This window comes from Bubalus bubalis, chromosome 3 (genome assembly GCF_019923935.1).
Source record: "Bubalus bubalis isolate 160015118507 breed Murrah chromosome 3, NDDB_SH_1, whole genome shotgun sequence".
In the NCBI taxonomy this organism is placed as follows: domain Eukaryota; kingdom Metazoa; phylum Chordata; class Mammalia; order Artiodactyla; family Bovidae; genus Bubalus; species Bubalus bubalis.
The window spans coordinates 5292392-5316524 of NC_059159.1; the positions used below are offsets into that span (position 1 = coordinate 5292392).

At 50.1% G+C, this 24133-nt stretch overlaps 3 protein-coding genes across 9 annotated transcripts in view; 1 reads left to right on the forward strand and 2 right to left on the reverse strand.

The window, feature by feature from the left end:
- Window positions 1-716, reverse strand: part of SLC39A11 (solute carrier family 39 member 11) — a 386666-nt gene extending 385950 nt beyond the window's left edge. For 6 of the 7 annotated variants that reach the window (XM_025279390.3, XM_025279389.3, XM_025279394.3 and 3 more), the window contains exon 1: window positions 592-716. The gene's annotated coding sequence lies outside the window, so the exon portion shown is untranslated. The remainder of the gene's footprint in view (window positions 1-591) is intronic. The other variant, XM_044938507.2, reaches the window with a different exon arrangement.
- COG1 (component of oligomeric golgi complex 1) lies at window positions 1-12375 on the forward strand. The gene is made up of 14 exons (XM_025279388.3): window positions 1-380; window positions 2145-2389; window positions 2539-2720; window positions 2848-3018; window positions 5150-5306; window positions 6257-6467; window positions 6844-7629; window positions 8165-8311; window positions 8778-8939; window positions 9720-9847; window positions 10314-10422; window positions 10851-10960; window positions 11039-11117; window positions 12183-12375. Exons 1-14 carry the CDS (start codon window positions 6-8, stop codon window positions 12324-12326), a joined length of 3006 nt encoding a protein of 1001 aa, XP_025135173.3. The 5' UTR covers window positions 1-5; the 3' UTR covers window positions 12327-12375.
- The window catches only part of FAM104A (family with sequence similarity 104 member A), a 21028-nt gene continuing 8110 nt past the window's right edge, over window positions 11216-24133 (reverse strand). The window contains exon 3 of the mRNA XM_006047560.4: window positions 11216-13614. Coding sequence (XP_006047622.1) covers window positions 13384-13614 — 231 coding nt within the window. The 3' untranslated portion in view covers window positions 11216-13383. The remainder of the gene's footprint in view (window positions 13615-24133) is intronic.

Genomic DNA, 24133 nt, shown 5'->3' on the forward strand with positions numbered 1-24133 from the left:
CCAAGATGGCGGCGGGGCGGCACGGCCGGGCGGAAGTGCCCTGCTGGGCCGCTGACGCGTCCATCATGGCGGCCGCGGCCGCCTCCTCGGCTCTGAAGAGGCTGGACCTCCGCGACCCCGCGGCGCTCTTCGAGACCCACGGCGCGGAGGAGATCCGCGGGCTGGAGCGCCAGGTGCGCGCCGAGATCGAGCACAAGAAGGAAGAGCTGCGGCAGATGGTGGGCGAGCGGTACCGCGACCTGATCGAGGCGGCCGACACCATCGGCCAGATGCGCCGCTGCGCCGCGGGGCTGGTGGACGCCGTGAGGGCCACCGACCAGTACTGTGCCCGCCTCCGCCAGGCCGGCTCGGCCGCGCCCCGGCCGCCGCGGGACCCGCAGGTCAGCCCCGCGCCCGCGCCCCGGCCCGGCCGGCCCGGCCCGGCGGGGAAGCGGGCGCCCCGGCCGAGGCCCACCCGCCTCAGGAGGCGCCCCCGCCGCCCCCTGCCCCCGCGGCCGGCGTGGGGCACTCCTGCCGCCCTCCCCGCGCTGCTGGCCGGTTCCCCGCGGCTCCTCAGGACCCCTCCCAGGCTCCGGGCTTCGCCTTGCTCACCTCAGTCCTGGGGTCGCCGGGCTTCCTTTCCCACATCTCATGGAAACGCTAGGTGTTCAGCCCTGTTCCCTGTTTCCCGACATCGTTTCGGGAACAGCGTTCTCCCCTGTGTCGACCACCTCCCCTCCCAGCTCGTTCCTTCCTCCCGCCCCCCGCTCCCCGCCCCCACTCCACTCCCAGGAACAACTTCCAGGCTGCAAAGAAGCCTGCTACCCTTTGCAGCAGGTCGTTGGAGGGTAGTAACCAGTCCCCAGGCTCTCATCTTTTAATAGAGGAACAGGTTCATTTTAAGGAACTAAGGTGATAAGGAATCTGCCTGCCAGTGCAGGAGACACAGGTTCGCTCCCTAATCCAAGAATATCCCACGTGTCTCAGAGCGGCTAAGCCCCCTGCAGCACAACTGTTGAGCCTGTGCTCTTGAGCCCACACACCCTAGAGCTGGGGCTCCGCAGCAAGAGAAGCCACCACAATGAGAAGTCTGCACACAACTCCAGAGTAGCCCCCCCGCCATGAGAATCCGAGGATTCAAAGGTCCCTGGAAGAAAGCACTGGAAGGACAGGCAACCCTTGACCACCAGGCTGAGACACTAGGCACTTAGAACTGGGCACACATAAGATCTAAATGAGCTTTGAAGAATGCCACGTGACAGGAAAGGAAAAGGGTAGACTGGAGGGGATAGAGAAGGCACATGGTGCAAGTGCGAGGCTTCCGGATCCACGCAAGGGTGGGACGACGATCACCTGCAGTGGAGCCAGGGATGTGACCGCGGAAGCCGAGGTGTAGACGTGTTGGCAGAACCATCAGAATGACATGAGTGTCCTGGGACGTGGTGGTCTACGCAGACGTGTTGAGGGAGGTCAGGTGGCTATAATTTTTGGTAGGAAGATGAACTTCATGTTAAATATACTGATCAGAGAATGAGTGAAAGTCCCAGGGAGTGTCTAGCCACAGCAGCAAAGGCTTGATGGGGAGTGGTGAGGGCTACGTGGTGTGCTGTGGAGGGGATGTTTCAGGGAGGAGAATGGTGAAGGGAGAGGACAGACTGAGATGAGTAGAGGCGTGAGGCTGGACCCAAATTCAGGGGAAGGTTGGTGAAGAGGAACAGCCAGCAGTGAAACCCACAAGGCAGTCAAAACAGCAGGAGAAAGTATAGGAAGGATGAACATCAAACCCAGCAAGGCCAAAAGCTCCCTGGAGGGGTGATGCGTGGGCTCTGGGCTGAGACACCCCAGAGGTCCCAGCAAGGCCAAAAGCTCCCTGGAGGGGTGATGCGTGGGCTCTGGGCTGAGACACCCCAAGGGTCCCTGATACCCTGCCAGTGCAGTGACCAGATTTGGTTTGCCCCTCCGTGGGACAGGGCAAAGGTAGACCTGGTAGGAAAAACTTAACTCCAGTAATTCTGCTACACCAACCTCAACGCCTTGCTGAGCGGCACCGAATCCAAGTTCATGAAAGTTCCATACCCCCAGATCCCCCATACATCACCCCCAGCCGGCCCCACGCTGACCTGGCTCTTGTTTGTCCTGACTCAGCTCTGTGCCTTTGCCCGCAGCCCCAGCAGCCATCCCAGGAGAAGTTCTACAGCATGGCTGCCCAGATCAAGCTTCTCCTGGAAATCCCTGAGAAGATCTGGAGCTCCATGGAGGCCTCGCGGTATCTCCACGCCACCCAGCTCTACCTGCTCTGCTGCTGCCTCCACAAGCTGCTGCAGCTGGAGTCTTCCAGTGCCCGACACAGCCCCGTCCTCTCCCGGTTCCCCATACTCATCCGGCAGGTGGCAGCTGCCAGCCACTTCCGGTAAGTGGTCTGCCAGCAGGACCTTCTCTGGTGATGGCCGAGCTGCACCACTCTGATTTTATGGAGTGTGTCTTCTCTCTCCTCGTGTACTGGGGCTCTTCTCCGAAGATGTCAGAAGCTCCCTGTGACCTTTGCCATCATCTCTTTAGGTCAACCATCCTGCACGAGAGCAAGATGCTGCTCAAATGCCAAGCTGTGTCCGACCAGGCTGTGGCCGAGGCCCTGTGCTCTGTCATGCTCTTGGAAGAGAGTTCTCCACGCCAAGCCCTAACAGACTTCCTGTTGGCCAGAAAGGCAGCAATCCAGAAACTTCTCAACCAGCCTCACCACGGTGGGCATGGCTTCTCTCCCAGATGTGATGTGGGGATGGAGCAGGAGGAGCTGAGGGAGTCCAGAGCGTTCTGTGTTTCTAACTTTACCGAAGGACACTGCTAAAAGAGGGTGGTTTCTTCTCGCAGGTGCTGGGATCAAGGCTCAGATTTGCTCGCTCGTGGAGCTGCTGGCCACCACTCTGAACCAAGCGCACGCTCTCTTCTACACTCTACCAGAGGGGCTGCTGCCAGACCCCTCGCTGCCGTGTGGCCTGCTCTTCTCCACGCTGGACAGCATCACCAGCCAGCACCCTAGCGGTGAGCTCTTAGCCAGCCTCTTCTGTTTCCTGGTTCATTCATTTACTGGGCACCTGCCATCTGCCAGCTGCTGTGCTGGGCCCTGGGGATACAGCAGTGGATTGGACAGATACGGACCCACTTTCGTGGAGGTCAGAGTCTAGTGGTGGAGGCAGATGTTGAACTCACGAATCCACAGTATCTGCTTAATAGCAATCCTGGTCGTTGCTCTCCAGGCCGAGTGCAGCTTGACTTGGTGGCCGTGAATGGAGGGGCCACAGTCGGACAGGATATGTGGTTGCCCTGCAGCGTGTGGGGTCTTAGTTCCCCCAGCCAGGGGTTGTCCCCACGTCACCTGCATCACAGGGCAGGTTCCTAACCACTGGACCGCCAGGGAAGCCAGGACGGGATATTTAGACTGAAACCTGAAGGTTGAGTAAGAGGCAAAGAAGAGAGTTCCGGGCAAAAAGGAAGAGCAGGTGCAAAGGTCCTGAGGCCAGGAGGATGTTCGAACGTGAGGAAGTGAAAGGAAGTGGGGGCAGTGGGGGCAGGGAGGACCGTGAGGAGGTGCGTGGCCGGTTTCTCCCTCATGACCAGTGAACTCAGCACATGTGGGCAGAACAGCAGATAGTCTTCTAGGACCTTCCGGACTCAGGCCTCCTGCACCCTGCGCTTTTCTTGGGTTGCATTTGTCCCCGGTGGAATTAGATGTACATGGCTTTTACGTGGCAGTGGTTCCCCGTGGGGTGGAGCAGATGCTGAAAGCTCACTTAAGAGGCTGTCACCACGAACCAGGTGGCAGGCGATGGGGACGGTAGAGACGGAGCTCACTGGACAACGCGGACGTGTGTTCAGGAGATGGTTGTTGAGGGATTGGCTGTGGAGGGTGTGGAAGGGAGGGGTCCACGTTTACTAGAAAAGGAGACTTGTTTTTTGTTGAAGTACAGTTGACGTGCAGCGTCGTGTTTCTGGCGTACGGCACGGCGACTCGTACATTCTTGTTCAAGTTCTGTTAGTTTATTGCAAGCGAGTGAACATAGCTCCCTGTGCTGCCAGCAGGACCTTGTTCTATTTTACATAGAGTAGTTTATATCTGCTCATCCCAGACTCCTCATTTCCCCCCTCTTCCCCCTTGGTAACCACAGGTTTGTTCTCTAAGTTCATTTGACCGTTTGTTTAAGGTTCATTCTGATACCACCCAGCGTTTGCGGTTCTCTTTCTGACGTGCTTCACTCTGTGTGACCATCTCTAGGTCCGTCCATGTTGCTGCAAATGGCGTTCTTTCATTTTTTTATGGCCGAGTAATATTCCATTGTGTGTACAGACTGCACCTTATCCATTCCTCGGTCAGTGGACGTTTAGGTTGCTTCCATGTCTCGATTGCTGTAAATAGTAATGCAGTGAACACCGGGGTCCATGTATCATTTCAGATTATGGTTTTCTCCAGAGGTGTACCCAGGAGTGCAATTGCTGGATCTATTTTTAGTTTTTTAAGGAACCTCCATACTGTTCTCCGTGGTGGCCACACTCATTTACATTGCCACGGACAGAGTAGGAGGGTTTGAAAAGGAGTTGGCTTAAAAGGGCCGATGACGACTTTACTTTTGAAAACCTTGCCTTGGAAACAGCTGAGACCTTGGAGTGGGACTAGAGAGGACGGACGACTGTGGGTCCAGAACAGAGCAGTGAGCGGTCCGGCTGGAGACACACCCGCCGTGCATTTGCATGGCTGTCATGAGGCCTTGGAGGTGGATGATGTCATCAGTAGGAGCTGGTGGCAGGGGACCGAGCCTCAGGAGAGTCCAGAATCAGAGATGAGAAAAAGAAGAAGGGAAGGGGCGGGATGTGGTGGCAGACAGATGTGTGTCAGTCGGCCTCATCTATCCTGCTTTGTCTTTCAGCTCAGCAACTGCTTTTATTTTTTATTTTTTTAGCGACTGCTTTTAAAATGCAAGGATGACACAGCCCTTTTTTCCTCCTCTCTCCTTCCCCTTCTGTGCCACACTCCCTCCCAGATGAGGGGGCCCCTGGACATACTCTACTTTTCTTTCTCCCCCCGTTTCCGGGCTGCCCCACTGGGTGACTTTTGGAAACCCCTCCCGGGTCCTGTGTTAACTTCCCGGTGACCCCGCCTTGGTCCTCCTCTCCCCAGGAAAAGGTGTCGGGGTTCTGCAGGATGAGATGAAGCTGTGCAGCTGGTTCAAACACCTGCCCGCGTCCGTCGTCGAGTTCCAGCCGGCTCTCCGGACGCTGGCGCATCCCATCAGCCAGGAGTACCTGAAAGACACGCTGCAGAAGTGGATCCACGTGTGAGCAGCTCCCAGGGCAGCGGGAACCGCCAGCACCCCCGCCTCGAGTGGCCACGGGGAGCAGAAGGGCCAGGCCAGCCCCCGCGCTCAGCCACCTTTCAGCACCCCCGCCTCGTGTGGCCACGGGGAAGCGGGAGGGGCTGGGCCTTCCGGGCAGGCCTTGGGGTCGGGCCAGCCCCGCACTCAGCCACCTCTCAGTGCCCTCACGGCCGCTAGCCGCCTCTGGGAGAACCAAGAAGCGATGTGTGTTCCAACACACTCTGTAGAGGGTTTTAAACCCTCTCGAGCCCTGCCACTCCCGTGCTTTTATTTAGTGCTGCTGCTGCTAAGTCGCTCCAGTCGTGTCCGACTCTGTGCGACCCCACAGACGGCAGCCCACCAGGCTCCCTGTCCCTGGGAGTCTCCAGGCGAGAGTGCTGGAGTGGGGTGCCACTGCAGTTGTGTGTTTTTAATTGAAGTCTAGTCTACAGTGTGGTGTTAGTTTCGAGTGTGCAGTAACATGATTCAGTTAGGCCAGTTCTGATTTCAGAAAATTCTGAAAATAAGTTTCAGATTATTTTTCATTATAGGTTCCACTGTGCTACGTACAGTTGCCTGTGCAATAGTAGCTTCTTCTTGCTTACCTGCTTCCTGTACAGCAGCACTGTGTATATGTTAATGTCAAACTCTTTGAAGTCATGCTCTGGGGCTCTAGACTTCCTTGGAGACAGGCCTGTCCAGGGAGTAAGGTCAGCCTGGTGAAGGGGCTGTAGGCGCCACCTCCCATCCAGCCAGAAATGCTGTTTTTATATATTTATTTATATATATATATATTTTTAATAAACATGCTGAGACATAGACATTTATATTTATATACTAGGACTCAGTTAAGAGGTTTTCAAGTAGAGTCCAGCTTTTTCTTAATAAAGGTGAGGTGACTATGAAGCCCCAGAGAAATGCTTCTGTTGCAGGTGTAATGAAGACATCAGAAACGGGATCAGCAGCCTGCTGATGTACGTGACGAGCACGAAGGGGCTGGCGGGGATCCGCGACGCCGTGTGGGGGTTACTCGCCAATGAGTCAATCCACCACAGCTGGGATGTGGTCTGCCGGCGGCTCCTGGACAAGCCGCTCTTGTTCTGGGAGGACCTGATGCAGCAGCTGTTCCTTGACCGGCTGCAGGTGAGGTGCGAAGTCCACAGGCCAGCTGCCCGCTAGCCAGTCCTGCCCGGTGCCCCCTTTTGACTGTCTAGGTAGATTTCCACCACTTCCTATAAGTATGTTCTTTCCCTGCTGACTTATTCCCTGGGTGACTCTTCTGAATAATGAGCCGTAAAAATGAACAGAGTCTGCTGCTGCGTAAGAGACCAGGCCCCTGTCGGGCAGTTGGGGACGCGTCCGGCCCCATCAGTGACGACGCTCCCCTCTGCTGCCGCCGGGCCATCTCTCTGAGCATCGGGGAGAACACTGGATGCTGGGGTAGTCTGACATTCGGTGCTCTAGGTTGAGGTTTCCTGGAAGCAAGTGGGATTCGAACTCTTCTCCTCTTCTCTTTCAGACTCTGACCAAAGAAGGCTTCGACTCCATCTCCAGTAGTTCCAAAGAGCTCCTCACCTCAGCCTTGCAGGAACTTGAAAGCAGCAGCTCGGCTTCCAGCAAGCACCTCCACTTCGAGCACAACATGGCTGTCTTCCTCTGGTCTGAGAGCCCCAGCGACCTGCCCTCTGACGCCGCCTGGGTCAGCGTGTCCAGCCGGGCTCCGTTTCAGGGCAGTGGGCTCTCCATGAAGGCACAGGCCATTAGCCCTTGCGTGCAGAGCTTCTGCTCCGCCCTGGATTCTAAACTGAAGGTGAAACTGGAGGACCTCCTGGCCTACCTCCCCTCTGGTGACCCGTTGCCCCACCAGGACACCTCCCCTGCAGCAGCCGAGAGCTGCGCCTTCGACAGATTTGCAGATGCGGAGAAGGTGCAGGAGACGCTGCGGACGCACTCCGCGGCCTGCATCCAGGACATCACAGACTGCATCCAGGCGGAGCTGCAGAGCATCGAACAGGCTATTCAAGGGCAGCAGGACATCCTCGACGGGGCCAAGCTGCACTCCGCCCTCTTCATGGCCCGACTCTGCCAGTCCCTGGGAGAGCTGTGTCCCCACCTGAAGCAGTGCATCCTGGGAAGATCGGGGAGCCCCGAAAAGCCTGCCCGGGACTCCCGGGCTCTGAAGAAACAGGGGAAGGGGAAGGCACAGGAGATCCTCCCCACACAGGCCAGGTGGCAGGACGTGAAGGAGCTCCTCCTGCAGCGGAGCGTGACGGGCTACCGGGTCTGGGGCTCGGCGGTCGTGAGGGTGAGTGACCCATCAGCGCACTCCTTCCGTGCCTACTAGGTTTCCTTTCCCACCTTGCCCCTGTCATAGTCCAGGCTGGCCAAACTCAGCGAGGCCTTTTAATAGTAAGGGAATAACCGCTCTTGTTTCACACTTGCTTTTTCTCTGCCAGAGAGCTCAAGCGTAAAAACTGCCTATTTATTTTAGCCTAGATTTTAGAGACTGAAACGCTGGATTGTTTTTTTTCTTTCCTTTGATCTGATGAGAATGAAAGACTTTTCTTCCTGGACGAGGGTCTCTGTTTTTTGATCTTCAGCATAAATATAATCCCTGTCGCCTCCACTGGGGTCTTCAGAGGGCGCCCCTGTGTAGCATAGTTGGCAGCCAGACCCTACTGCTGGTATCAGCAGCTGGTCAGAAGGAAGTGATCTCGGCCACTCGCCATCCACAGGCAACTTGTGTGGCGGGAGCTGGCTGCACGGTCACTCAAGTAGTTTGACGCAAACTCTGCAGAGGCTCTGAGTGGTCTGTGTGGATATCTGGGTTTCATCGCCAGGTTCTGGCTCATGGATTCGCCCAGTCATTACTCGTAGACGATGCTGGCTCTGTCCTGGCCACAGCCACCAGCTGGGATGAACTGGAAATCCAGGAGGAAGCAGAGTCTGGCAGCAGCATCACGTCCAAGATCCGACTCCCTGTACAGGTGAGCAGGGGCCACCATGAGGGGCCTGTGAACTGAAAGGGAGAAAGCCTGCTTTGTGGAAAGGAGAGACTTTAGGAAAGATCAACCAAATGCAGCTCCTGAGGAAGAGCAGATAGTATGTGCGCCTTTCTCCTGTGGGGCAAAGTGGGCGGACGGCCAAGCACGTGGGCGGTTTGAGAAGCCATTCACACTGCTTTCCCGTTGTAGCACAGACTCTGTGCTGGTTAGAGAACAGCTTGCCCTGCAGTGGACTCACCAGCGGAGAGCAGCATGGCGGGTCGAGCCCAGGCCACCAGGGGAAGGAGGGCAGGCGCCACTCGGGTCCGTCCACCGGTCTGCTCTGAGGGGCGGGCTGGCCGGGTCAGAGTCCCAAAGCGGAAGCCTCGTTAGGCTGCTGGAGCCCATTGTCCGCGCGTCTCGTTTAATCAGTGAAAGTTGGCAACTCAGCATTCCTTTGTCCCTCTAGCCGTCCTGGTATGTGCAGTCCTTCCTGTTTAGCTTGTGCCAGGAAATCAATCGGGTTGGAGGCCACGCCTTGCCAAAGGTGACACTGCAAGAGATGCTGAAAAGCTGCCTGGGCCGAGTAGTTGCCGCCTACGAGAGGCTCTCGGAAGCTGAGCAGCTCAAGGTAGGCCTGCGAGTTTCTTCCCATGAAGAGCAGAAGTCAAAACCCTAGGTTGCTCTGGGGTTTGGGCAGCTCCCATCCAGGAGTCCAGGTGTTAAGGCCTGCTCGCCCTGGGCAATCTAACGGGCAGTGCTTCCGCCTCCAGGAGTTGAATCACACCCACTCCCAGGGCCAAGCAGGTTCCATAAGGCGGCAGGGACGAAAACTTCAAAGCAGAGAGACGCGCTGTCCACGCCCAGCCATGTCAGGTGGTCAGCGCGGCTCTGGGCAGATCATTAACCCGTCTGCTCAGGACGCGGTGTGGGCACGTAGATGGGGCGCTGGGGAGCGGAGGTGGGGGGAGTGGAGCAGCAGAGCCCACCCGCGTCAGGGGGCACGCATGGCCCAGCCCCCCGCCTCCGGCTTACTCCCATTTCATCAGTCCTGTTTCTAAGATGGACCAGCTCCTGACTTGGGAAAGAGTTCAGACAAGTCTCTCCTGAGCGTCCTCAAAAGGCCTCCCCCTTCAGGCCAGGAGCTTTTTTCCTTTAAAATGACTGTCTACAGCACCTGAGAGCTTTTTCTAAGGACCAGCTCTCCTCCCTGCCATTAGGTTTTTAGTTTTGTTCAAGACCTAGTGTCTACGGTAAGTTGCTTTTGTTGTTGTCATGAGATAAAACTGGCCTCCTGAGTATAAAAAGCTTCTCAAATAACCAGCTGAAACGCAGACAAAACACGAAGCTGTTTATTCTCACCTGACAGGCCAGCTCCCTTAATGGGTGGGGACGGGAAATTCATTTGCAGAAAGAAGGTGCCTTTCCAATGACCCAGAATCGGGCACTGCAGCTGCTCTATGATCTGCGTTACCTCAGTGTCGTCCTGACAGCCAAGGGTGAAGAGATGAAAAGCGGCCGCTGCAGACAGGACTCCAGGTAGCCGTGCCCACCCTCCCAGCGCGTTTCTTCCTGACCTGCACGGCTCCTTTCCGGGAAGCTGCAGGAGTCCGCCTCTTCCTGCCCATTCCCTGTGTTTATTCTCAACACAACTCAGGCTCACGTTACCAGCAAGATAAAGAATGGCCACCCGCTGGATGATTCCAGTAGGTCTTGTTCCTCTCTGAGTCCGCCTACCAACTGTTAGGTGTAATTTGAGCCTCCGGTGTCCTCCCTGAAAACAATATGGGGAATATGGGGAAGTTATGTACTTCACTTAGAAGACATCCCACCAGGTTCAAACTTCTAAGGATTATTTAAGCACAGTGATCAGTGACAAGTAGTGCTAAGGCAGCAGTTACAGAGAACAGACCCCCCTGTCCCAGGACTTGTCTAGCATTACAACAGCCTGAGCTTGGTTTGTCCTACAAAAGCTGGAGAATGACCACCTTAACCCTTTTGTTAGAGTCGAGAAAGTGGCTGACTACCTGGAAACGCTCATCGACCCATTCGACCTGGACGTTTTCACCCCCCACCTTCACAGCAACCTCAACCACCTGGTGCAGCGGACCTCCGTAAGTCGCAGGAGAACACGCTCGCTCGGCATGAAGGGCCAGGCGCTCGGGTCACAGCCCAGACCTGCCCACCGCGTAACAGGTGGGGACGGCCAAGACGCAGCTGAATCTAGTCAGTCACGGGTAGAGAGAGGTTTAGATAGCACCTCAAACCTCACAGTCCAGGCAATGGGATGACCCCTTTAGTTGAGGGTAAGGACTATCAAAAGTTTTATCAGGGCTTCAGAAAGAGGAATAGAATCAGAGCTACTCGACTCTGAGAGTCTGACCTGCTGGCAATGATGTGCAGTATTAACACACTCTAGAGAACATACCTCCACTCCAGGATGGCTAGAGACAAGTCGTGACCGATTACTGACAGGACAGATTCTCTCTTAATTGGGCAGCGCAGCACGCAGCCTGTCACCGCATCCCGTCTCGTCCCACAGGTTCTCTTTGGACTGGTGACGGGTCCGGAGAACCAGTTCACCCCCAGGAGCAGTACGTTCAACTCTCAAGAAGCCCACAACATCCTGCCGCTGGCGTCGAGCCAGATCAGGTAAGGACGCTGAGCGGCCCCTGCTTGGCCCCCAGCCCCCCGGTCCCTCCACTGAGCCGCCTTTGTCCTGTCTGGCAGGTTTGGGCTTCTTCCGCTGAGCATGACAAGCACACGAAAGGCCAAGTCAGCTGGCGGAAGCATGGAAACCAAAGCCCAGGTGAGTGTCCGACCGCGAGTTCCTCCCCAGGGAGCCCACCCCACCTCCCACCAAGCCACCCGCTCAGCCCCGCCTCAAATAACTGATCGAGAACCGAGTGACAAGGTGCACTAATGCTGCTTTTAATGGCGGCGCAATAAGGAAGTACACGATGTTACTAGCTTGAGCTAAGAGAGGTTTAAAAGATGCCCACTGACACTATCAAGTAGCCTCACAGTAGAAATGACTCTCAGGCTGCCAAGGCTGTAGAAAATGTGCAGGACAGACCGAGATTACAGCTTGTGTTTAAGATTAAGAGGGTAGAAGAGTTAACTGCTAACCCAGCACTACGACTGTCCTTATTTGGGGGGAAAAAAAAACTGCTCTGTTTCAGCGATGGTTTCGTCTCTCGTTTCTCTCAGGCGGGTAGGGAGTCTGCTTCCTCGAGTTTCGCCTGTTCTTGTTGATAGACGTTGTCTCGTAAGCTGCCCTCTGCTAGGATAGCTGCGGGAGTCCTCCGGGGTCTATGAAGTGTGTTGTGTACACGTGTGTCTGAGCTCACAGAGCTCCCTTCCTTCCAGCACGTGGTCCTTGTTTGCTCTCTGGTTGGAGAAAAGTACTTGCGATGTCTCCTTTCCACATTCCCTGCCATCAAACCCAGTCAGGTCCAAAATCCTCAATCAACAGCGGGTTTTAAAACTTGGGAGATGGGAGTAAAGTGTGAGGGGGGGAAAGTTTGTGCACAAGCCTCCCGCTCCTGAGCCCAGACCTGTGCTCTTAGCTTTCCCCACAGCTGTCCACTTTCCTTCCAGTAGCTGACCGTTCACCTCTGCCCCCGAGAGGCACACGCCACGGGGAGGAGGCACACGCTCCTCTTCCTGCAGTCCTCGCTCCCGGTGTCGGCTGTCCCGCCACAGCCCCTCAGTCTGCCGTGTGTCCTCTTCCATCTGGACTAAGCAGTGCCCTCCGGGAGCTGCCCGTGCTGCTCAGACCCGCTGTGTGCACGCCACGTGGACCCCCGAGCAGAGTTGGGGGCGGGTGGCCGGGGGTCTGGGTGGACGCTAAGGCACTTTCCTCTCCACACAGCGGCAGGCGGCCCCGCCGGCGCTCTCCCGAGCAGACGACCCCAGGCAGGCCGGCTCCCTGTTCAGGCAGCTGGTCACTGACGAGGAAGACTCGGTCACACCCTCACTGTTCAAACTCGGGTGGCTCTCCAGCATGACCAAGTGACGAGGACGCTCCGTCTCTCTAAATAAATACTCTCGCGTTATTTCTCCTAGAAGTGACTCTGCCTCTTTTTTTCTGAGCCACACCAGTCTCTGCGGTGGCCGTGGTGGCACGTGGCCCCCTCGTTCCTGTTGGGGCGGGCGTGACTTTACACGTAGAGCCAGTGAAGTCCATGCCCCAGAGTTCACAGCAGTTGTGACTCCAGGCCTCAGTTCCTATAGCTTATACCGCATCAGCCTTCACTGGTGCCTTCTCACACGGCAAGGCGGAATTAACCAGGGAGCTCACACCAGCTGCTGGGGGACAAGGTGGTGCCTGAGACCGGAAGTCACTTACATATTCCGTAACTGTCCGAGCTGAGCAGTGTTTCCTAAGTCTGAGATGCAAACTCTGGAGGAATAACAGTTAACAAGCTATCTGGGGTCCATGAATCAGAAAGCCCTTCTCTCTGAAAATACAAATATATAGCAGAGAGAAGACGGCTACAGGGAGGGAGCTGACTCACTCACAGTCTATCCGGGGTCTGACCGTCCTGTCCCAGAGGACAGCACTTTCAACAGGATGTCCACGTGCTAAGAGGTAGCATGGCAGTTCGCTTCAGTGCAAGACTGGTCCAGCTTTCTGTGTTCTGGAAAAAAATCTTTTTTTTTTCTTTTTTTTCATGGAAAGTAGATCCTCTTTACTAATTTATTTAAAAAATTGAAGATCCTGCAGTTTTAAAAGGCCTTTTTACATAAAGTAGAATTTCTAACTGACAGACCTGGAAAGCAGTCTAAACTGGACAAACTATGGGTTCAACACACAGATGAGGTGTCCTCCTATGGTTCCCTTGATTCCCACCCTTAAAAGAATCCTATAAAAAACTGCTTCAAAGCCCCTTGGAAATTGCAATAGTGCAGCAAACCACAAGTAAACAAGAGCCTGTTAACCTATTATCTCAAATATAGACTGAAAAGGCAACAGGCATTTTTTGTGCAATTTTTTTTAAAACATCGTTAACTTGAAATATCAAATCTGCACAGCACTGTCCCTTCACAGAAGGCAAGAGTCTGCCGGCGCGTCACGAGGGGGGCCGTCCCCGATGCTGCAGGCTGTGGAAGTGGGCCTCCTTCAGGGTCTGGTTGATGTGGAAGTAGGGGCCTTGGCACAGCGCGGATGGCTCGGGCGCGGGCTGTGGGGTGTGGGGGCCTGGCCCGGCGGCGAGGTGGTGCAAGCTGCTCTCCGGCCCGCTGGCCCTGTCGGGGCTGCTGATGCTGCTGCTGCTGCTGCCGCCGCTGTCACTGCCCGAAGACTGGAACAGGAAAGAGACACGAGTCACAATGAGGCTGCTGGGGTCTCAGGAGCTCTACTGGGGTTTAACTTCAGATACCCTGGGGCTTTCCTGCTGACTCAGACGGTCAAAAACCCACATGCTGATGCAAGAGACCTGGGTTTGATCCCTGGGTCGGGAAGATCTGGAGGAGGAAATGGCAACCCATTCCAGTATTCTTGCCTGGGAAATCCCGTGGCCAGAAGGGCCTGGTGGGCTCCAGTCCACGGGGTCACAGAGAATCAGGACAGGACACCACTGAGCCACACAATCAAGCAACAGCTCCAGTAACTCGGTCAGCAGCGCCCTTCTCCATTCACAGCTCCACACGACAGCGTGCCGGAAGGAGTCAACGCGTGAGGAGAGAGAACTCTGGAGGTTAACGCTCTTGTGCAGAATTTTCTTGGGGGAGGACACATCTAAATTTATATTCCCTTAGACGAAAACATTGGTTTTAAAATGCCTGCCTTCCATCGTGTGAAATCTACAGATTAGGAAAAAGACTGGGAAGAAACAGATCACAATAATTATGTTAGATGGAGGAATTCGAGTTTGTGATTTTTTTCTACCGTTTCCTACAACTTTTTGCAGGGTTTTCATTATAAAAATAAACACATATATGCTTCCAGATACTTTAAACATGACTTTTAAAAAGCTAGTTCTATTCATTTTCTGATAAAAAATTACACCTACCAATATGTATATAAACTGACATGGCAACGAAAGCCATGTTCACGAACGTCCATTCTTAAACCAAGAAATATCACGGTCCACCAAATCATCTGCAGTTACTTATACTAACAGGTCATGGAGCCCACTGCCCATAGGCAGTAGGAGACAACCTATCCCATCTTTCTGCAAAAACAAACTCATGGAAGCATTTTAAGAGGTTGAATAAGACCAGATGGTAGGGTTAGCAGCAGCAGCAATTACTGTACATTTATCTGAAGACCTAAGAAGTCAAAGCCAATTCAAACAGAAACAGTGTTCCGTGAAAAGTCTCCCCTGACGTAGTTTGCCGCCGGCATACCCAGCTCGGCATGCCAGGTGACAAGCAGGCCACTCGACTGGGGAAGAAACCCACCACCAAGAGCATTTTGCCTCCTCTTTGCTTTTCTTTGCCATTTCGCGTTACAAGCACTGTCTGAAAATTAAGGCAAGAACTAGAATCCATATCTAGCAAGTCAAGTTTATATCTTAGATTATTTCACACTCTAACAGCAAAGGTGACACCACTCTAAGAAAATATGGAAGTTCTTTCAAATAAACAGAAAAGATGGCTGTACAAATGCTGTTAAAAAGGGGAAAGAGGGGACAAATACCTTCAACTTCTAGTCTGTTCTAAGTATCCTGTAGCTCAGAGTTTTAAAGACATGTCTTAAAATCTTTAGAGCAGCCTTGTTTATAATAGCTAAAAATGGAGACAACCTAACTGTCTAAAACTAGAGGCGACTGATTAAACTGCAATGCAACACACATAAAATGCAACACATGGACTGTAATCCACACGACAGAACTACGCAGCTGGCCAGCAGTGACGACGGAGACGTACACACACTAAAGAAGAAAGGTCTTTAACAGCATTTTATGGTTACAGAATAATGTACAGTAAGTCTGCTAGTTTTCAAAGTGCTTATGTATACACATAAGGACACCAAAAATATTCTGGAAGGACAGACATGCCAAAATATTTAGCATTTAGACCTACTTTAAAATAATCTTTATTTTCTATAGCTTCTACAAAAAAATACTTCTTTTGAGGACAAAATGCAGTCATTAAAAGAACTAAAGAGTGCTACTTCCAAAGAGAGTAAGGTCTTCAGTTTTTTCTAAGACTGAGACTTAAAAAATACAATGATACTGTCAGTAAGATTTTAGGAAGGCTGTTTCATCTCATTTAATGTAACAGCTTAAGAACCTCTGAACTATTTCAGTTGAATAATTAGCAGACAGCAGACTGATGATGCTTTTAGACTAAGAGAGAACCTACTGAGAACCCAGGAATCCAGGTAAATGCACTTTGTATGTTATTTAAATACACATAAAACCTTCCATACATACTGTCATTAAAGGTGAAAACAAAACAAATCTCTTTCAGAGATGCACTCGTTCCTACTTGGACCTGTCTGGGCACCTGGGGGACGGGGCTTCAGGGAATACGTCACCATCCACACATGGGCCAGCAGCAACCGGCATAATGTAAACAGTGCCACATGATAAGGGCACTGGTTCCGTGAGGCTTCTTCTCAACAATGCACAAGTATATTCGGTATGTACGGGTCACAAAATGAAGCATTTCTATGGGACCACTTCAAAAAGTCTGAGAAGTTACTCTAACAGATCGTAACTTTATGGGATAAAGGAAAGACCATTATTTCCTTTTAACCCTGAAGGTGTAAAACTAAATTTTAAGTCTCTAACAAAGCCTTAAGATATATGCAGAAATCAATCGTTTTGTCTTATAAAACCTGAAAACCTGAGACAAGAAAAAATTGCATTTCCCCCGCTTGGTGGAGCTTTTCTGGATCAGATTGTTTGGAGGGCCAGGAAGGGAGAAGTAACAGAAAAAAGCACTCAAAAGCCTGAGAGAAGGCAGAGGGACACGTACTGTTTCTGGCAGAAAGAAGAATACGTCTAAATCATGGAGCAGGGGACAGAGAAGCCGAAGCTCCTTTTCTTAGTTCACGCAGCTCCAATGATACAGCAGAGGTCAAGACCCTGGTGTTCCCACAGTGTGAAGTCAGTTTAAGAGAGAGCCCACTTAAACCCGTGGTAGGAGCAAAATAACTCTGAAGACTTTCTACTAATAAGCTTTAGAAAGTCCCCCAGGCAGGACTGTTAATTAGTGAGTCTCTGCTTCATAGAGAGCGAGCCGGAATACACGTGTACATTTATTACCTAGAGCTCTATGCTTTCTCTTAATTAGAAAAGCACAGCAACATCGTATTTTATTTTCCTTCAAGCCCCGACTTCCCCTCACATCCATCTCCCGGTTCAGTGGTGCTTTTAATTTACATGAGCCTGAAAAGAAAAAAAAAATCTTGCTGGTTGTATTACACACTCCATCCCTGGAGTGAGAATGAAGTTCACCCTAAGGCCACTGCAGAATGCGAATTACGTGCAAGAGGTGATCCCAGCCAAGTCCATCAGGACTTCTTACTTAAAATTGTGCCCCCAAAGTGCCCAATGACTCGAGAGAGCTCCAGGTCTGCTAATACCAGTGGGCCCATAAGACTCCAAGTAAGTTCAGTAGGCCAATTAAAACTACTTCCTAAATATGCATGGGAAGAAAATACAGGGGTCACTTTGTCTGTGTCCATGAGTAAGTGCATATCCTTACAAGAGACAGTTGGGCCACATCATCTGTTTGAAGTTCCTGCCTAAAAACATTTATGTATCCTCATTACTCAACGAGACAACAGTCAGGTTCAAGATGAAACTGCTTGGGTAGCTATCCCTGCTCAGAGCTGATGCAATGTATCACAAATATTTCAAGAACTTGAACAGTGAGCCTTCCCTGGTGGCTCAGACGATCAAAGAATCTGCCTGCAATGTGGGAGACCCAGGTTCGATCCATGGGTTGAAAAGATCCCCCGGAAAAGGAAAAGGCAACGCACTCCAGCATTCTTGCCTGGGAAATTCGACGGAGGAGCCCGGTGGGCCCCAGTCCAGGGGGTCAAAAAGAATTGGACACAACTGAGTGACTAACACTTCTAAAACTTTTGAAAGGAGTGTTCCTCCATTTTGAATGGATCTTTTAAAAAGTTACTGGGTCAGTGCAAATGTAATTATGGTTTCGGACCATGAATTTTACATCAGAATCAGTCAGTTCAGTTCAGTCGCTCAGTCGTGTCTAACTCTTTGTGACCCCATGAATCGCAGCACGCCAGGCCTCCCTGTCCATCACCAACTCCCGAAGTTCACTCAGACTCATGTCCATCGAGTCAGTGAGGCCATCCAGCCATCTCATCCTCTGTCGTCCACTTCTCCTCCTGCCCCCAATCCCTCCCAGCATCAGGGTCTTTTCCAATGAGTCAACTCTTTGCATGAGGTGGCCAAAGTCCTGGAGTCTCAGCTTCAGCATCAGTCCCTCCAATGAACACCCAAGACTGATCTCCTTTAGGATGGACTGGTTGGATCTCCTGGCAGTCCAAGGGACTCTCAAGAGTCTTCTCCAACACCACAGTATAACTAGGCTCAAACACATCTTTATTAATCAAAATAGGAACCATTTCAATCAACACATTTTCACCAACGAGAAATCAGTTTGTTTATTCCTGTTGCATAAATACCCCTGCTTCGGGATTTGATGAGCTCCTGGAAAGCATTTTCTGCCTCCTGCTGGTTGTGGACGAGTTTTCCCTCGCAAAAGGTTGTCAAGGCACTTGAAGAAGTGGGAGTTGGTTGGCAAGAGGTCAGGTGAATATGGCATATGAGGCAACTTGAGAGCATTGGTTGCATGACGTGATCAGGTATCGTCGTGGAGAAGAACTGGGCCTTTTCTGTTGACCAGGTGCAGGCATTGCAGTTTTTGGTGCATCTCATCGATTTGCTGAGCATACTTCTCAGACATAATGTTTTCGCTGGGATTCAGAAAGCTGTAGTGGTCAGATCAGCAGCAGACCACCAAACAGTAACCATGACTTTTTCTGATGCAAGGCTGGCTTTGGAAAGTGTTTTGGAGCTTCTTCTCAGTCTAACCACTAAGCTGGTCGTCACCAGGTGTCATATAAAATCCACTTTTCGTCACACATCACAATCCAATTGAGAAATGGTTATTGTTGATGCACAGGATGAGAGATGATGACACTTCAAAACTACGATTTTTTTCATTTCCAGTCAGCTCATGAGACACCCACTTACCGAGCTTTTTCACGTTTCCAATTTGCTTCAAATGCCAAATGACCGTAGAATGGTCAACAGTGAGTTCTTTGGCAACTTCCTGTGTAGCCGTAAGAGGATCAGCTTTTATGATGGTCTCAGCTGACCGCTGTCAATTTCCCACGGCCAGCCACTGCACTCATCTTTAGGCTCTCATTTCCTTTCCAAAACTCCTTGAACCACCTCCACACTGTACGTTCATTACAGTTCCTGGGCCAAATGCACTGCTGATGTTGCAAGTTGTCTCCACTGCTTTACGAACCATTTTGAACTCAAATAAGGAAATTGCTAGAATTTGCTTTTTATCTAACATCATTTCTATTGTCTAAAATAAATACAAACAGCAAGTAATAAGTCATATAAAAAAGATAAAAGCGACAAATGCACATTAAAATGATGTATAACATAACCACATGTATCTAGAATGTATTCCAATGTGTATGTGTGCTACGTCACTTCAGTTGTATCCAACTCTTTGTGACCCTGCTGACTGTAGCCCGCCAGGCTCCTCTGTTGATGGGCTTCTCCAGGCAAGAATACTGGAATGGGCTGCCATGCCCACTTTCTGACCCGGAGACAGAACCCGGAGTCTCTTACATCTTCTGGACTGGCACGTGGGTTCTTTACCACTTGCACCACCTAGGAAGCCTTATATTTCAATATCAAATAGCAAATTTCAATGTTGCAAAAACTGCAATTACTTTTGCATCAACCTAATAATTTCAGTTACTTTGCTACAGGGCTGTTTTCTTTTAATAGTTTCTTAAATTTATTTATGTTTATTTTTGGCTGTACTGGGTCTTCATTGCTGCACAGGCTTTTCTCTAGTTGCGGCGAGCAGGTCTGCTCTCCAGTTCTGGTGCGAGGGCATCTCATTCCGGTGGCTTCTCTTCTTGCAGAGCACAGGCTCTAGGGCACGTGGCCTTCAGCAGCTGCAGCTCCTGAGCTCCAGAGCACAGGCTCAAGAGTTGGGGATGCACGAGCTTAGTTGCTCCATGGCCTGTGGGATCCTCCCAGGTCAGGGACCGAACCTGTGTCTCCCGCAATGGCAGGTGGATTCTTTACCACTGAGCCACCAAGGAAGTCCCCTGCTACAGGGTTTTAAGTATACAACCTTGACACCTAACCCCAAGTCTGCCAAAACAGACTTTTGTCTCAGGCTGGTCCTACTACCCTAGACAGATTAACGATAAGAGTGAGCAAAAACAAAGTCTTAAAATACCCTCTTACAAAGCTATGCTAAATATTCCCAGGGTCATATAAATTCACACTGTTCCAAAAAAAAAATCACCTAACATTCTGCTGATTCTTATCAGTTAAGACAAACGGACTTATGGGATCCTAGTTTTAACGATGCACAGATCCCCCTGGTTCTGCTGTTTTTGCCACGCATCTGCACTCCTAATAAAACACCCTTGGGGTTCCGGGGATATGACATCAAAGATTTCCCTTCTAGCAGACACAAGAACAAGACAGAGGCTGTTCCAGTTAAGCCACCTCTGTTTTATTTCCACATCTTCTCGTTCTCTACCTGCTGTGATTTTATAGTGATCCAAAAGATCTTTAAAAGCTCAGTAAGTTAAGAGTATTAAAAAAAAAAAAAAAAGGTGGGGGGTGGGGTTGACTTCTCTGCTGGTCCAGTGGCTAAGAGTCTGTGCTCCCAATGCAGAGGGCCCTGGTTCCATCCCTGGCCAGAGAACTAGATCCCACACACCGCAACTAAGAGTCTGCATGCCACAGCTAAGTCCTGCCTGGCACAGCGAAATAAAGTTTTTTTTTTTAAGTTGGAGTCTTTGTATTTAAAAACAGTACAGCTTTCATTCACTCAGGTAGCAGTACTTCTTGTAAGGCATTTACCTACACACCAGAGGCCAGACTCAGTGGAAGTATCCAGTGTAGTTTTTGTAAAGAAAGATGTTCAAGCTGAAAATAAAGAGCATCATTCCTATAACCAAAGCTACAATTCAAACCAAAACGGCCAGCCTAAGAAAAGGTCAGCCTTAAAAAAAAAAAAAAAAGAAAAGGTCAGCCTAAATCGATTAAATTCAGCTAGTTTTTACCCATCCAGTCACTGTGTGAGGTCAGGGAATAGGGCTACCTTTGGAAAGGACTCAACAGGAAGACACAAAGTGACCAATCACTTCACTTACTCACTAGACAGAAAATCAAACCTGCTTTAGACCTTAACTACCAGGAATCATCTAGAATGGCTTTCTAAACACTTTTATATTCCTATACCTGTAAATCAGATCTCAATTTTCAAAACACTACCCTAAAGCTCCCAAGGCATTAAATCTAAGCCACTGGAGTAAATAATCAAAGTCTTCAAGGCAAAGACCAATCAGAGTTGAAAAGAACACCAAACCCCAATTTCTTTACTAAACTTGCTTTTGAGCTAATACAGTTTCAGAGCATTAACTGGGGAAAAATATTCTTCTCTGTTCCCATGATTCAAGAGAAGCGCAGGACCTAGCAGCACTGGATATATTTAGCAAAGTCCCTCAGATCTTCTGATCTGTCTTCTGGGAGATGGTTCACACTGTGGGTAGCTCACATTCTGGGGCCCACTGACCTGCCTTGTACTAGCTATGTATCTCTGGGCAAGCAACTTTATTATTCTGTGGCCCAATTTTTCCATCTAAAAAGTAGAGATCATAACACCCACCAAAGTGACAGGAAAAAATGTACAAGTAGATTCAGAATTTCTCTTTACATAACTAATCCGGCAAGTCGGTTCACATTCTTCAGCTTCCTAGAATCGAGGAAAAAAGAGGCCCATACCATCTCCATTTTACTGATAAGCATGACTTAACTTGTGGCACAGTTCAAAATAATTCCAACATCTCATGCCTTATTTCCCAGTACCTGCCAATATTATTACATTTAGGAGAAAACAGTGAGTTTTGGAAATTAACCAAATGAAAGTTGTTCATGTTACAAGAAAAAAATTCTAAACGTAAGTATTTCAAGAAAGACACAGGACATGGTTTCTCTTAAGTGTTTTAAAGAAATATACCTTGCTGGCCCTAGCTTAGAATTAAAAGATACTATTTTCACTAACAATACACTTTATTATGCAAATTAGTAAAATTAAGAATCCACTAGTAATGACTTATTACTATATTCCCCTTTGTACACAATTGTCAACGAGCACCCAAATGTCCCTAAACTGGTTATTTTTACGCTATAAATATAATGATCTACTCCAGTGGTAGATTTAATTATTCAGGACTTAACTTTCCATTTTAAAGGTATCCCCCCCTGCCATTTGCTGCTCCAGCACTCCCTGGGTTTGCTCGGCCACATTACTCAACAGCACCAGATGCCGGTAAATGTGATGAAACTGAGGGCATACCAGCAGGTTCAGGTTACCACGACAGGTAAAAAGTACCTGTCAGATCAGATCAGATCAGCTGCTCAGTCGTGTCCGACTCTTTGCGACCCCGTGAATCACAGCACGCCAGGCCTCCCTGTCCATCACCAACTCCCGGAGTTCACTCAGACTCACGTCCATCGAGTCCGTGATGCCATCCAGCCATCTTATCCTCTGTCGTCCCCTTCTCTTGCCCCCAATCCCTCCCAGCATCAGAGTCTTTCCTAATGAGTCAACTCTTCGCATGAGGTGGCCCAAGTACTGGAGTTTCAGCTTTAGCATCATTCCTTCCAAAGAAATCCCAGGGCTGATCTCCTTCAGAATGGACTGGCTGGATCTCCTTGCAGTCCAAGGGACTCTCAAGAGTCTTCTCCAACACCACAGTTCAAAAGCATCAATTCTTCGGCGCTCAGCCTTCTTCACAGTCCAACTCTCACATCCATACATGACCATTGGAAAAACCATAGCCTTGACTAGATGAACCTTTGTTGGCAAAGTAATGTCTCTGCTTTTGAATATGCTATCTAGGTTGGTGGTAACTTTCCTTCCAACGAGTAAGTGTCTTTTAATTTCATGGCTGCAGTCACCATCTGCAGTGATTTTGGAGCCCAGAAAAATAAAGTCTGACACTGTTTCCACTGTTTCCCCATCTATTTCCCATGAAGTGGTGGGACCGGATGCCATGATCTTCGTTTTCTGAATGTTGAGCTTTAAGCCAACTTTTTCACTCTCCACTTTCACTTTCATCAAGAGGCTTTTGAGTTGCTCTTCACTTTCTGCCATAAGGGTGGTATCATCTGCATATCTGAGGTTATTGATATTTCTCCCGGCAATCTTGATTCCAGCTTGTGTTTCTTCCAGTCCAGCGTTTCTCATGATGTACTCTGCATATAAGTTAAATAAACAGGGTGACAATATACGGCCTTGGTGTACTCCTTGTCCTATTTGGAACCAGTCTGTTGTTCCGTGTCCAGTTCTAACTGTTGCTTCCTGACCCGCATACAGATTTCTCAAGAGGCAGATCAGGTGGTCTGGAATTCCCATCTCTTTCAGAATTTTCCACAGTTTATTGTGATCCACACAGTCAAAGGCTTTGGCATAGTCAATAAAGCAGAAATAGATGTTTCTCTGGAACTCTCCTTTTCCTATTTGGAACCAGTCTGTTGTTCCATGTCCAGTTCTAACTGTTACTTCCTGACCTGCATACAGGTTTCGCAAGAGGCAGATCAGGTGGTCTGGTATTCCCATCTCTTTCAGAATTTTCCACAGTTTATTGTGATCCACATGGTCTAAGGCTTTGGCATAGTCAATAAAGCAGAAGTAGATGTTTTTCTAGAACTCTCTCGCTTTTTCCATGATCCAGCAGATGTTGGCAATTTGATCTCTGGTTCCTCTGCCTTTTCTAAAACCAGCTTGAATATCAGGAAGTTCACGGTTCACATATTGCTGAAGCCTGGCTTGGGAGAATTTTGAGCATTACTTTACTAGCATGTGAGATGAGTGCAATTGTGCAGTAGTTTGAGCATTCTTTGGCATTGCCTTTCTTTGGGATTGGAATGAAAACTGACCTTTTCCAGTCCTGTGGCCACTGCTGAGTTTTCCAAATTTGCTGGCATATTGAGTGCAGCACTTTCACAGCATCATCTTTCAGGATTTGGAATAGCTCAACTGGAATTCTATCACCTCCACTAGCTTTGTTTGTAGTGATGCTTTCTAAGGCCCACTTGACTTCACATTCCAATTGTCTGGCTCTAGGTCAGTGATCACACCATCGTGATTATCTGGGTCGTGAAGATCTTTTTTGTACAGTTCTTCTGTGTATTCTTGCCACCTCTTCTTAATATCTTCTGCTTCTGTTAGGTCCATACCATTTCTGTCCTTTATCGAGCCCATCTTTGCATGAAATGTTCCTTTGGTATCTCTGATTTTCTTGAAGAGATCTCTAGTCTTTCCCATTCTGTTGTTTTCCTCTATTTCTTTGCATTGATCGCTGAGGAAGGCTTTCTTATCTCTTCTTGCTATTCTTTGGAACAATGCATTCAGATGTTTATATCTTTCCTTTTCTCCTGTGCTTTTCGCTTCTCTTCTTTTCACAGCTATTTGTAAGGCCTCCCCAGACAGCTATTTTGCTTTTTTGCATTTCTTTTCCGTGGGGATGGTCTTGATCCCTGTCTCCTGTACAATGTCACGAACCTCATTCCATAGTTCATCAGGCACTCTATCTATCAGATCTAGGCCCTTAAATCT

What these genes read in the sequence shown, in the direction of transcription:
- COG1 (XM_025279388.3), top strand. Translation starts at nt 6, where the DNA reads ATGGCGGCGGGGCGGCACGGCCGGGCGGAAGTGCCCTGCTGGGCCGCT. An exon ending in TCTCAACCAGCCTCACCACG is followed by an intron (nt 2,721 to 2,847) that starts GTGGGCATGGCT and finishes TTCTTCTCGCAG; the next exon opens with GTGCTGGGATCAAGGCTCAG. An exon ending in TGTTCCTTGACCGGCTGCAG is followed by an intron (nt 6,468 to 6,843) that starts GTGAGGTGCGAA and finishes CTTCTCTTTCAG; the next exon opens with ACTCTGACCAAAGAAGGCTT.